The sequence below is a fragment of the Gastrolobium bilobum genome, unplaced genomic scaffold (genome assembly GCF_033153095.1).
Source record: "Gastrolobium bilobum isolate Gb01-03AN ecotype WA unplaced genomic scaffold, APGP_CSIRO_Gbil_v1 utg3766, whole genome shotgun sequence".
Classification (NCBI taxonomy): domain Eukaryota; kingdom Viridiplantae; phylum Streptophyta; class Magnoliopsida; order Fabales; family Fabaceae; genus Gastrolobium; species Gastrolobium bilobum.
Window position 1 is genome coordinate 385,707 of NW_026898390.1, and position 14,402 is coordinate 400,108.

At 33.8% G+C, this 14,402-nt stretch overlaps 2 protein-coding genes across 2 annotated transcripts; both read left to right on the plus strand.

The window, feature by feature from the left end:
- The first annotated feature begins 6,656 nt into the window (after positions 1–6,656).
- Positions 6,657–9,598, plus strand: LOC133315685 (pentatricopeptide repeat-containing protein At3g26540). Its single transcript, XM_061517362.1, has one exon. The coding sequence runs from the start codon at positions 6,657–6,659 to the stop codon at positions 8,748–8,750; it is 2,094 nt and encodes a 697-aa protein (XP_061373346.1). The 3' UTR covers positions 8,751–9,598.
- A 1,379-nt stretch (positions 9,599–10,977) lies between these two features.
- LOC133315700 (putative pentatricopeptide repeat-containing protein At1g77010, mitochondrial) lies at positions 10,978–13,008 on the plus strand. Its single transcript, XM_061517375.1, has one exon. The coding sequence runs from the start codon at positions 10,978–10,980 to the stop codon at positions 13,006–13,008; it is 2,031 nt and encodes a 676-aa protein (XP_061373359.1).
- Positions 13,009–14,402: the final 1,394 nt, after the last annotated feature.

Sequence of the window (14,402 nt, forward strand, 5' to 3'; positions counted from 1 at the left end):
TATATATATATATATATATATATATATATATTAGGCATGATTTTTTGACACCAGTGTCAAATTTAAAATTTGACATCTCATCTAAGAGCCGTTAGATCAAAAAAGATCAACGACTCTGATTTGTAAGCATGTGACACTATTGATCTTTTTGATCTAACGGTTCTGAGATGAGGTGTCAAAAGATCCTACCTCTCTCTCTATATATATATATGAGAAATCATTGTCTCATTTTACATTAGATAACTATCTCATGTTGTTCTCACATTAAAAATTGTGCCACCATTTTTTTTTAATAGGTGGTGGGCCCCACCACATCATATGTCTGTAGTAGGAGATAACTATATCCAACAACATGAGAAAATAGAATTCCTATATATATATATAGAGAGAGAGGGGATCCTTTGACACTAGTGTCAAATTTGAAATTCAAATTTGACACCTCATCTCAAAGCCGTTAGATAAAAAAAGATCAATAGTGTCACATGCTTACAAACCAGAGTCGTTGATCTTTTTTTATCTAATGACTCTCAGATGAGGTGTCAAATTTTAAATTTGACACTAGTGTCAAAGGATGTTTCCCCTATGTTTAAGAATGTAACTTTCAATGACATGTGGATGACTGCCAAGTTAAACATAACAAAATTTGTGTGAATAATCTTTTCTCTTTTATTTTCTTGCTTTCTAGAAGTAACAACTTGTTCCTCATTTCAAACATTCTATTTTATAGTCTGTTATAAATAAAAAAGAAATAAAAAAAAGGTTCTTCGTGGACTTTATGAAAGTAGATAACTATCTTACGTATGTCTCAAGCTACATCTATATAGATCAATAAAAGCGTACGTGAGATTGACCACCGGATTACTCGGGAGAATATATTACGAATGAATTATTGAAATGCTTCCGCTTGTTTCATTCGTCAAATTACTGCAAACAAACAGAACCAGACAATTACCAAGAAATCTGGTACCCAAATAATACTAAACAAAACATGTCAAGAAAATGTTGCAACTCATCTAGAAGGGCATTTAGTCAAAACATCTCTTAATTTTTTAGAAGTTGAATGCACAAAAAATATATATATTATTCTCCATGCACGAGTGGTGCAAAGACTGCTGGCGAATATATATGTCAAACTGTGGTTATGTGCAAAGTATACAGCCAAGTTCGGAGGACTTACTTGTTGTGGGTTAGATGTGTTGCTTCACCACTCTGTTTGTATATCTTGTATTCTTTTTCATATCGACGGTGTTGTTCAAGGGTTCATTTTTTTAATGCATATTTAACTCATAGTTTTGCACTTATTCAGTTTATGTATTTTTTTTCTTTAGGATTCGATGCTCGAGTTCGGAGAGATGGCGAGCGTGGAAGATTAATTTTTCATGTTAAGTAATTATTTTTCTTATTTAAAAAATTAAATGAGATCAATAAAATAACAAGATTATCATGTTATTTTTTTATAGTGTACATATTTAAAAATAAAAATTAACCGTTGATTATCTATTTCTCTAAATTCCTCTTTTTAAATATATCTTTTTAGACTAGGTTTAATTGTATTTTTATCTTTCCAATATGTTGATAGTGTGACTTCAATTTTCTAATAATTTTCAACAAATTAAATCTTTAAATTTTGCCCACCAAAAAAAAATCTTTAATTTTTTAATTAAGAAATTAAATCTTAATCAATTCATCGTCTAACTACTAACCAAAACTTATGACATAATTAATAATTTACATACGTGATATTATATTTTATTAAATAAAATATTTTAACAAATTAATAAAATATCTTAACAAATTTGCTAAAACTTTTTATAAATTTAAATACATCATTTCATTATAATTAAATATATTATATTATTTTTAATTTACTTATGTCAAAAAGTTTAAATAAAACATATTTTGTTTCCCTATTAAATTTTAATGCAGCTGCATACATAACTTAAATTTGAGACTATTAATTAAGTTGAATAATTTCTACCATTTGATCCACATGATTAGTGATCTATATACCTACTTCAAACGTATATCAATGGAAAATATCTTTAATAAGACTCATACATCACTTATTAAAAATAGAAAAAAATGTATTCAAAATATAATATAAATTCTATTTTTTTTCTATACTTTTGGGTAAAAAAAAAAAACTATCAAAGATACGCTGGTGTTTTCAATTTCACGTCCCTCTAGTGGGGAAATTTATTCCCTAGTCCTTGATTTCCTTTTTCTTCTCCCTCTCTCTCCTCTCTCCTCTTTCTCTCTCTATTTTTTACTCTCTTAAAGGATCAATGAGCCGTGAGCGCTACATTTTCTCTCCTCTAGTGGGTCCAACTTAAGGCAAATACAAAACAGTGACAGGAGTTGTCCAACATGTAAGCCACAATCACCAGTATACACACATATTTATATTAACACGTAAGCCGTATAGTGACTTTTGCGTATATCAACTGCTTGGTCAAAGGGATGTCAAGGGAAGCAGCACATTTTTTTTATTTTTATTTTTTACCAATTTTAATTATCTTTTTAAAGTGAGTAGGATTTTTTAAATATTTTCATAAATTTTGTTTTTGTTTTGAGTCGGCTACAGAATTAATTTTGAGTTTGGAGATGGTTAGGAATTAAAATTTTATGTCTCCCAAAAATAATATTGATATAAATCGAATCGAGAATCTTTCATCGCCGATCCAACTTCTATACACCAATTTATCACCATTTGATTAAGCAACACGTCTTTGATGTTGCGGGAGTACGTGCACATACTACTTTACAAAAAGTAAAAAAAGGTAGAGATTCAGAGAAAATTTCTATACAAGAATGAATAAAATAGAAAAGACAAATATATTATTCTTTTATATTTAAGAAAGGATGCACGGAGTTTTCAATACTTGACAAATATCTTGGAGCATCGGTAGGTGGAGATCCAAATTACACCACGGGAGACCATGAATGATGTTTACAGGGTCAAACTTTGTTATATACTTCGTACAAAAATTCATTATCATTGTTTTGATTACCCCCGCCCCGTGTTCCTCCATTTCTACATACGGCTGTCTATGCATATAACCATTTTTTTAAGTATTACAATTCGGGTCAATATAATACGATATGAACACAAATTTAAAATTAAGTTAAAATATTTTTGACACGAAGATATTCCACTCATTTTATGAGTTCATATAATACGATATAACATGATATGAATAATATGTGAACCCCAATATATATATGTTACTTAAGAAATATTAAACTCAATTATTTATTGTTCCTCCATTTTTACCAAAGCCTTTCACTCTCTCCTTCATTTTTACCAACGGCTTTCACTCTCCCATGTTGCCATGTTGGTTTATATGGTCAAAATGATTGTTGAAAAGAAGTATTAGAAAAACACTAAGTGAAGAAACTCGTCATTATTGCTAATTGCACAGTTCATAAGGTTTTGTTGTATTATTGGAATATTGCTACTTTAATTCATTGATAAAAATTTTGTGCTTTAACAAAAAAAAAATGAAAAATGTTAGTGCGGAATTTTTTATAATAATAATAAATAAGTTAATCATCATAGCTTGAAGTTTAAAATCTCAATTAGTGTATCTCCAAAAAAAAAAAAAATCTCAATTAGTGTTATTAAATGCGGGGTGCCCAAAAATTAATAAATCGAGGACTTAAGCGGTTTGAGTTAGCCAATGGGTCAACCATGCAATCCACCGGTGAAAACTAATTTGACTCAACTTATTTTTGACAAAATTGGTGACCCGGCCGATTTTGTCATGTATATTTTTTTTAAGAAAATTAAAGCAAAATAATGTCATATTTTAAGTAATGTCTAACTACAAAATCTCTAAGTTGCAATGTATCATTTTCAATTCACATTTTCACATATCAATCATACAAAAAACAAAACACGGTTAAACATTTAAATTTTAGAAAGATAAAATTGAAATGAAAAGTGAAAATGCTAAGTAAGTTGGATTGAAATTTGAAAGCATAAGGGGGTGTTTGTTTCAGGAGTTTGTTCAAGTTTCTTGGGGAAGTGATTCTTGCATTTTCATTACTCCACGTTTGGTTCACGGTTTTCATAAATTTTACCCATCTTTCCTTGTTGCCTATCTATCGACAATTGCAAGTGATTTGTCTGAAAAGTACTGTTGAGAATTGCTTCCTGAAAGGTGGTATTTATCTGAAAATCTGGAGAAGTTCAAAAAGTGGTATAATCGGTGACTATATTACCCCTCGAGCTTCTTCTGATGCTTGGCCTTGGCATGAACCTTTGATCTCTTCTCCTTGTTTTTGATCATCGAAGGAAGCAACTCCTCCTTGTTCTTTTTCTTCGTTGTTGCTTTCTTCATCGAACCTTCTTCGACATCGTCGATTCCTGAACCCTCGCTCTTCTTCCTCTTTCCCCCATTGTTGGTAACCGTAGCAACCACATGAAGTTTACGGTTTTCGAAGCAGAAGAAAGAAAAACAGAGAAGAGTGAAGATTTTTTCTGATTACTGTTTTGAAAGAGGGGTCAATGGGGTCTGTTTCCCTGTTCGCTTCCCTATGGCTTTCCCTTTGCACCATGCAATTGTATTATTACATGTAAACTAAAAAATAAAAATAAAAATTAAACCTCTTCATATTAATTAAAAGATAACGTTCGATATTATAAGTTTTAATGAAATTTTAATATTATACTGTGTTTTGTATAATATCATATTAGATGATATTATTCTGTATTTGATAACATTAAAACCAATCCCATAAAAGGGTTATTTCTAAAAGAGTTATTTTGTAATTTTAATAAATTTTCCCATCAATATTTTATTTTCAACCAAACACACATTCAGGAATTTCACTCAATTTTTCCGGTATTATTTTGGCCTACCAAACAACTTTTTTTTTTTACATTTTTCTACCAAACTCACTTTCCAACTATTTTCCTGGTATTCAAAAAATTTATCCTCAACCAAACGGCCCCCTAAGAGACAAGGAGGAAGAACTAATTTGAAATTTGAAAACTGATATTAATTTTATTTTTTAATAATGACTCTATGGATATATATATATATATATATATATATATATATATATATATTAAAAATGAAAATCCTAATCCAAATACTGAAACAAATAAATCACAAAATACATCCAAACCAATTAAGCCAACAATTTGCTATATATATATATAAGAAATATTATATTTACAAATTTTTTGTTTACAAACTCTTACAAACTACACTAAGTATTACTGGTCATACTTTAATCAAGAGTGTATGACTGGTCATACTTAGTGTAATTTGTAAAAAAAAAATTGTAAACGAATCATTCCCTTATATATATATATATATTTATGAATTAGGGAGGGTTTAATCTTGAAAAAATAAATTACAAAGATATAAGAGTTCTATATTTATGAAAAGAGAGTAAATACTCATTCAGTAAATTGACCATTGACCATTTGAGGTGGAGATAGGTTGAAGATGATGATATACTCTTCTACACCAATGGCTTGTCTAGCAAACTAGTTCGAATATTTGTTACTAAACATAAATTTGGATAAATATTGTTATAGATTTTGTTAGACAATATAAAAGTTATTATGAAAGAATTTTAAGTATAGAATATAAATTTAAATACCTTTAGTCGAGTCATATGATTCAACCACTAATCCACTCGTTAAATCGGTAACGTAGTAACCCAATACTCCCATCAATAACTGGTTCTCGTTTAATAACATTTATATTAATCTTGTTTATATTTTCCATCTATATTTTTTCTTAACATTGGATTTCACTGAGCATCGAGAGAGGTTGAAGCACCATCCACAAGGAATATAACAAATACAACCCTGATTGATTATTTTAATTGTTTATTATTACTTTTAGAGACAATAACATTTTAAAGAGTTTTTTTTTTTAAGACTTGTCAAAATAAAAGTAGTCATTTGATAGAGTGACGTATTTTGTAATATGTTACGAAACATTATTAACAAATGAGGAGAGGGATAATATAAGTATACGAGTGAACTGAAAAAAAAAAGTTCTTTAGTAACTAAAACAGAATCATAAGAGAAAAATTAAACGGTTTTGTACTTTTCAATATTTTTTTTATACAGGAAAGTCATATTTGTAATATATTTTTATTTATAATCATATTTTAATCGTTGATTTTTGTCGATCAACGATTATTATTTATTATAAATTAATAACTAATTAGTGAATTTAATTTATGAAAATATTAATTATTAATTGACGAAAAAAATCAACGATTAAAATATGATTACAAGAGATTATAATTAAAAATAGATTGTAAGTATAATTTTTTATTTTTATAAATAAATATATTATTTATGAGGGGAGATATTTTGACTACCAAAAATGTCCACTACCACCTTACTACCTATCAAATCACCGTTGGATTAAAGAGAGAGAATGTTAAAAAGTTTTTGAAGAGAGAAAAAATGTTAATCCAATGGTGATTAGATAGGTAGTAAGGTGGTAGTAGAAATTTTTGGTAGTCAAAATATCATTCCTCATTATTTATTGCTTTTTAATTAAATAACTAAGACTTTTCTCAAGAACTGTATTTTTTTTTTTTTTCAGTACCAACAATAAAAAGTAAAAACACGGAGGGAAAGAGTGTGTCGTGTTCTTCTTTCCCTTGTATTGTATCATTGTATGGGTGTGAGTGCAGCTTCTGTACTGAACCAACTCCTCCACAACCACAAGCGAAACCTGAAGCCATACTCACCGGCCACCACGACCACCGAGGCTGTGATTCAAAAAATCCTCACTTACCTCGAAGCTGGTCGGGTCAGAAGAGCAGTGTCGATTCTCTTCGCCTTCCCAGAACCCTTCCCTTTCTCTTTCTACGCCCACCTTTTCCGTCTCTGTTCCTTCCACCGCGCCATCGTGGAGGCTCGCAAGGTCGAGTCCCACTTGCTCACCTTCTCCCCCAACCCGCCCACCTTCCTCCTCAATCGCGCCATTGAGGCCTACGGCAAATGTTCTTCTCTTCGCGATGCCAGGGAACTGTTCGACGAAATGCCCCAACGAGATGGGGGCTCTTGGAACGCCTTGATCACTGCTTATTCTCAAATGGGTTACCCAGATGAGGCTCTTTCGCTGTTCCTGTGTATGAATAGGTCCGGTTTTTGCGCCAATGAAGTCACCTTTGCTAGCGTTCTTGCCTCTTGTGCTTCTGCTTCTCAGCTTCTTCTCTCCAGGCAGGTTCATGGGCTTGTGACAAAGTTTGGTTTTTGTGGAAATGTGATCCTCGAGAGTTCCCTTGTTGATGTTTATGCGAAATGTGGGGTTATGGATGATGCCCGGAAGATGTTTCATGAGATTCCACGTCCAAATGCTGTCACTTGGAATGTAATTGTGAGGAGGTATCTTGATGTTGGTGATGCAAAGGAATCAGTTTTCATGTTCTCGCGGATGTTTTTGGCTAAGGTTAGGCCTTTGAATTATACATTCTCGAATGCTCTTGTTGCTTGTTCAAGTATGTCTGCACTCGAGGAGGGGATGCAAATTCATGGGGCTGTTGTGAAGCTGGGTCTCCAAGAGGATAATGTTGTTACGAGTTCGCTTATCAACATGTATGTCAAGTGTGGTAAACTGGAGGATGGTTCTCTGGTTTTTAATCAGCTTGCTTCGAACGATTTGGTGTCTTGGACTTCCATTGTGTCAGGGTATGCTATGAGTGGAAAAACTTGGGAGGCAAGAAAACTTTTTGATGAGATGCCTGAACGTAATGTGATCTCATGGAATGCAATGTTGGCGGGGTATACCCGATTCTTCCAATGGTCGGAGGCATTAGATTTTGTATATCTGATGCTTGATACAATTAAAGACGTAGACCATGTCACTCTTTGTTTGATGCTAAATGTGTCGGCAGGCCTTTCAGACCATGAAATGGGGAAACGGGTTCATGGCTATATCTATCGACATGGTTTCCACTTGAACCTTATGGTTAGCAATGCCCTTCTTGACATGTATGGTAAATGCGGGAACTTGAACAGCGCCAGAGTTTGGTTTAACCAGATGAGTAATTGGCGTGACAGGGTTTCTTGGAATGCTTTATTGGCTAGCTATGGTCATCATCATTTAAGTGAACAAGCACTAACAATGTTTTCAGAGATGCAATGGGAGACAAAACCAACCAAGTATACATTTGGAACCCTTCTGGCAGCATGTGCAAATACCTTTGCTCTTCACCTTGGCAAACAAATTCATGCATTCATCATTAGACATGGATTTCAGATAGATACTATAATCAGAACTGCTTTGGTTTATATGTACTCTAAATGCCGTTGTCTTGAGTATGCTATTGAGGTTCTGAAGGGGTCAGTTACTAGGGATGTGATTATTTGGAATACCATAATTTTGGGATGTTGTCACAATCATAGAGGTAAAGAGGGACTTGAACTTTTTGGGATAATGCTAGCAGAAGGCATCAAACCAGACCATGTGACCTTTCAGGGCATTCTGCTTGCTTGTGTTGAAGAAGGCCTTGTTGAGTTTGGCGCGGAATGCTTTAAGTCAATGAGCAATGAATACTGTGTCCTGCCTCGGCTGGAGCATTATGACTGCATGATTGAACTCTACAGTCGGCATGGATACATGGATAAGCTCGAGAATTTTATGAAGACAATGACAATAGAGCCCACTATTCCAATGTTGACAAGAGCTCTTGATGCTTGTCATAAAAATGACTGCCCAAGATTGGGAGAATGTATTAGAGAAAAACTTAATGAATTTAAACATTAATTAATTTCAGCTTGCAGCATGCCTGCATTATAACAGGGAGCTGATCTTTGTTTCGGCATAAGAGCAAGAAGTCAGACTGCAAGTATATGCAATGGAATATGACTATCAAGATCCTGTCAGTAACGATGATAATCAGATAAATCCCTTGATGTGCTGATACAGGACGACTAGTATATGCAATTGCAGTGAGCAGGACATTTTCTGGTTTTGCTGAAAGAAAAGGATCATGGTGTCTTATCCTGCAACCAGAATAAAGAAAAAAGATCTTATCCAAATGGAAGTAGCGGGTTTTATAGTGTACAAGGAAAAATCTATTTTTCACATTACAAGCACATGCAAAGAGAAAGGATAAACTACATTTTTAGCAGAATATTGCCAATTGATAATGGCTTTATGGGACAATTAGCATGCTTGGAGTTTAAGATTGATTTGAGCAAATCATACGATAGTAAAGCATTTTAAGATAATTGTCATCTTTGGAAATAGCTTGATTCTTGTTTGGAGAATAAATTGCAGAAGGAAGCAGTTTGTGCATTTTGGGATTTGAGTTCTGATGAAGTTATGACTGGTTTGGAACTGTAAGTATAGAACGTAATGGAATAATTTGGTAGAAAATGCAAAGGATCATATGAGTCTTGGCAGATGGCATGGTTAAGTATGATGGCTGCCTCAATCAATTTTACCCAAGTAGGGCCATATTTAACTATATGTTGGGATTCTCAGCAAAATATATAAGCAGAAAGTTTAGAATTAGTAGTTTGGCTTATTTTTGTGGTGTTCATTTGCTGAATTTGAAGCACATTCAATGGTTAGTGCGCCTTTAAAAACAAATATTTTACTCAACAGATTCCCATTCTCTGTTCTTCCAAGCGGCAAGGAGAGTTTTTTTTTTATCCCATTCACTTGTAACTTTTCTACTATTTCATTTTTTGACAGATTGGAAAAAATATATTTGAACTCAAATCAAGAGTCATATGCACCTTTTCAAATTTCAATATGTAAATGAATCAAATTTGAAGGTTATTGTCATTCATAATTATTTATTTATAGTTTTCGTTAATTCAAAATAATATTAATTTACAATTTGAAAAAATAAAAATTAAGAATTGGCAGTATCTTTTTCTAAAGAAGAGTAAATTTAAGAATTGAAAACACTCCCGGTATACTATAATCCATCACTATATAACAAATTTTTTAATTCATCACGTATTTTCTCATCTTGTGTTACGTGTTTTTGTTTCATCTTTCTTGTTATCCTTTTTAATTTGATTTCCATCCTCAATTGATTTTTCAATAATAAATATTTATATTAATTAGCTATAAATTAAAAATAAAAAAAAAACTCTTTCCTCAAATTTTATTTTCTTTGTTTTATAATAGAAAAACACACACATATATATATTGGTAATCGAATAGAAACATAATTTATATATAAAGAATTAAGAAAGTTTTATTATGACCTCATTAACATTGACATTTTTTATTACGTTTTTATAATGTGAAATTAGAGAATAAGGACGATTTTTTTTATATTGATATAAATTTTTATTCTATTAAGACCTTGATTAATATAATGTTTATATTTAGTTGACCAATATATAGTAAATGCAGTAAAAATAACGTTTTAAGTCACCCTGAAGTCCTGAAGGTTAACAGTTGGATTGGGAACTGATTATATTTACCTTTTAATTGTAAATTTAATCGATTTAACTAAATGCACTGTAAGATAGGGAACTTACGAGTTTAATTTTTAAATCATTAATGAGGAGCTAAATGAATAATAAGGTGGTAGTCTGGAGATAAATTTATATGGAAAAGGATCCTTTATTTAATATGACAACGAGACGATATTAATAATTAATAATCAAATTAACGATGATTTTATAATTTCTTATGCTTATATTTTTTTTTCTTTCCATATAACCATTGATATACTATTATTATAGGTTTAAAATTCTCTCGTATATTCGCACATTTTTTTTTATAAATATTTTAATCAGTTCATCACTCAGCGACTCATTTGATTTGGATGGATCTCAGGATTAAAAGGGTTTAACTCCTCCCAAGGACAGTGTTAGTGAAAAGATCGAATATATATTTTCACCCCACCTACTCAATTCCCTAGTATCAATTAAACTATCATTATTTGTTGCTCGTACACTTTCACGCAAGGTATATATATACACATATATAAATACATAATTGAGAATAGTTGGAGGGATAGAGAATGGGTTTGGACTTACATGGCTTGGCTCGCACGCTTCATTACTCGATTGGTGAAGGTAGACAACTCCATGTTCCCTTCCTCAAAACTGGTATTTTGAATTCCTCACTTACCATCGCCAACAGCCTTCTCCAACTATACTGCCGGTGTGGCTCTCTCCGTGATGCGTCCCACTTGTTCGACGAAATGCCCCACACAAACCCTTTCTCATGGACCACCCTAATGCAGGCCTACTTTAACTCAGGTCACATGGACAAGTCATTGCACTTGTTCCATGCCATGCCTCACAAGAACCACTACTCCTGGAACATGGTTGTCTCAGCATTTGCCAAGTCTGGAGACCTTCAAGTGGCTCATTCTCTGTTCAGTGCCATGCCCAGAAAGAACGAGCTCGTCTGGAATTCCATGATTCATGGTTATTCTCGTAATGGGGATCCCGGGAAAGCATTGTTTCTTTTTAAGAGCATGAGTTTGGATCCTTTTGAAATGGTGTACCGTGATGCATTTGTGTTGGCAACTGCTCTTGGGGCTTGTGCTGACTTGTTGGCTCTCAACTGTGGGAAACAAGTCCATGCGCGTGTTTTCATTGACGATCTGGGACTTGACAAGGTCTTGTGTAGCTCCCTGATTAATTTGTATGGGAAGTGTGGTGATTTGGATAGTGCTGCTCGCGTTGTGAGTTTTGTGAAGGAAGTGGATGAGTTCTCTCTATCAGCTTTGATATCAGGTTATGCAAATGCTGGCAGAATGAGAGAGGCAAGAAGGATTTTTGATAGCAAGGTTGATCCATGTCATGTGCTGTGGAATTCAATTATTACAGGTTATGTATCCAATGGTGAGGAAATGGAAGCACTGGCTCTTTTCAATAAAATGCGGAGGAAAAGTGTCCGGGGAGATATATCTGCGGTTGCAAACATTTTGAGTGCTGGCAGTGGCTTACTCATTATTGAACTTGTTAATCAAATTCATGCCTATGCTTGTAAAACTGGGGTAACTCATGACATCGTGGTTGCTAGTGCTTTGCTTGATGCCTACTCCAAATGTCAAAGACCTAATGAAGCCTGCAAGTTGTTTAGTGAGCTCAAAGTTTATGATACGATTTTGCTTAATACTATGATCACTGTGTATTCTAATTGCGGAAGAATCGAAGATGCAAAATGGATTTTTAACACAATGCCTAGTAAAACCTTAATTTCATGGAATTCAATCTTAGTGGGTCTCACTCAGAATGCGTGTCCTAGTGAAGCATTAGATATTTTTTGTAAGATGAATAAGCTGGGCTTAAAAATGGACAAGTTTAGCTTTGCCAGTGTTATCAGTACTTGTGCCAGTAAATCATCCCTTGAACTTGGTGAGCAGGTATTTGGTAAAGCTATCACCATTGGGCTTGAATCAGACCAAATCATTTCTACCTCCCTTGTTGATTTTTATTGTAAATGTGGGTTTGTTGACATAGGGCGTAAAGTATTTGATGGAATGATAAAAACTGATGAAGTCTCATGGAATACAATGTTGATGGGATATGCCACAAATGGATATGGAATTGAAGCACTGACCCTCTTTACTGAAATGATGTATAGTGGTGTGAGGCCGTCTGTTATTACTTTTACTGGGGTTCTTTCAGCCTGTGATCATAGTGGTCTGGTTGAAGAAGGAAGAAATTTGTTCCATACTATGAGGCATAACTATAGTATTAGTCCACGGATTGAACATTACTCTTGCATGGTTGACCTTTTTGCCCGAGCTGGTTGCTTCGGGGAAGCAATGAATCTTATTGAAGAGATGCCTTTACAGGCTGATGCAAACATGTGGTTGTCAGTATTGAGAGGCTGCATAGCTCATGGAAATAAGGCTATTGGCAAGATGGCTGCGGAGCAAATTATTCAGCTTGAACCTGAAAATCCAGGTGCTTATATACAATTATCTAACATACTTGCAACTTCTGAGGACTGGGAAGGATCAGCATATGTGAGAGAGTTGATGAGAGATAAGCATGTTCAAAAGGTTCCTGGTTGCAGTTGGGCGTATTGTTGAATGAAAAACTCAGATGAGCTTCTTAGTTTCCAGGTGAAGATTAATCAATCTGAGGAGGACAACTCCTTACTGAAATAAGCTTGGAACACCCATTAGCTTCCAAGTTTTTTGGGCTGTTTTCAGTTTTGACTAACCGATTAGAAGAGAATGAACAGATTAAAAGTATGTGGCTTGAGTGGGGTTAACCCTTTTTCTTGCGAGCTTTGTTGTGAATGCTTTAGCAGGAGGCTAGGAGCACAACATTTTACTCAAAACACATGCAATGCCTTGAGTGTTGGACTATGGGCTGGAAAATTTTGAAAAAATTGGTGCTTATCTATCATATTTTTACCTGTAGGTGACATAAATCAAGCCAGCTAACAAAGAGTGTTATGCTTTCAACAGCAAAGCCTGAGGTTTATTATTTGTATGAAGCTCAATCCCAAGGTTCATGCTACGTAGTCAAGTAAACTTGCAGTTATTGTACAGATCATCTCAAAACTGAATTTTGAATTGATGGGAAAGGGACTGCTGTGATGTGATTGCAGCTTAGCAATCTTCTTCCTCTGCTAAGAGCTCTGTCCAGTTGGGATTGGGGTGTAAATTTGGAGCGCAAGATGGATATAGAAATCAGCAGAGCTAATTTAGAGAAGGTCAGTTGTGCAGATTGTGACCCAACTAATTTGGGAGAAAGGTGATCTTGATGTAGTTGATGTCAGTTCCGCAGATTGTTGCAAAATATGACAGGAAGGTGCTTTAAGGTTCAGAAAATTAGTTGATTGGAACAAGGTCTCTATTCTGACTTCAGAGCATGTTTCAAATTAGTTGTAAATGCTTGATCCTTACAGGTTGTGTGGGCTTAGTGCTACTACCAAATATTATAAGCCAGAAGTTTTGGGACGTTAAGCCTTCATAGGATTACATCAGGAGTTGGAAGAAAATACTGAAGTAGTGGAACACTTTCTTCTTTGAAATTGCATATAATTGCTTTAATTTTATCGTCCAATGATTGGTTTCCTATTGGAAAGCTTGTGATTGTTATGGCGCAAGGATCATAACTATGGTAAGAGCCATCTTATTGCAACACGTGCTCTTTTTGTGTCCTATGAGGATGGAATTTTCTCTTCTATTTGTTGGCACAACAAATTATTGTATATTTTTGTAGTGTGGGGAATCGAGGTAATTTTGATCATTGCCATACCTGGGATGCTTTTAGACAATCTCATTGATGATGACTGGCGTAAAGCAAATCTCTCTGGGGCTGACTACTAGGAGCATATTGCTTTCCTGTGCCTACGTAGATATGCTATTATGCCTTCTGCAACAAGGTTATTGAGGACAGATATTACCTGTACTTCAATTGTAGTTTAACTAGAAGATTTATATACAGAAGCTATGTAATGTACTTGTCAAAA

What these genes read in the sequence shown, in the direction of transcription:
- LOC133315685 (XM_061517362.1), top strand. Translation starts at nt 6,657, where the DNA reads ATGGGTGTGAGTGCAGCTTCTGTACTGAACCAACTCCTCCACAACCAC.
- LOC133315700 (XM_061517375.1), top strand. Translation starts at nt 10,978, where the DNA reads ATGGGTTTGGACTTACATGGCTTGGCTCGCACGCTTCATTACTCGATT.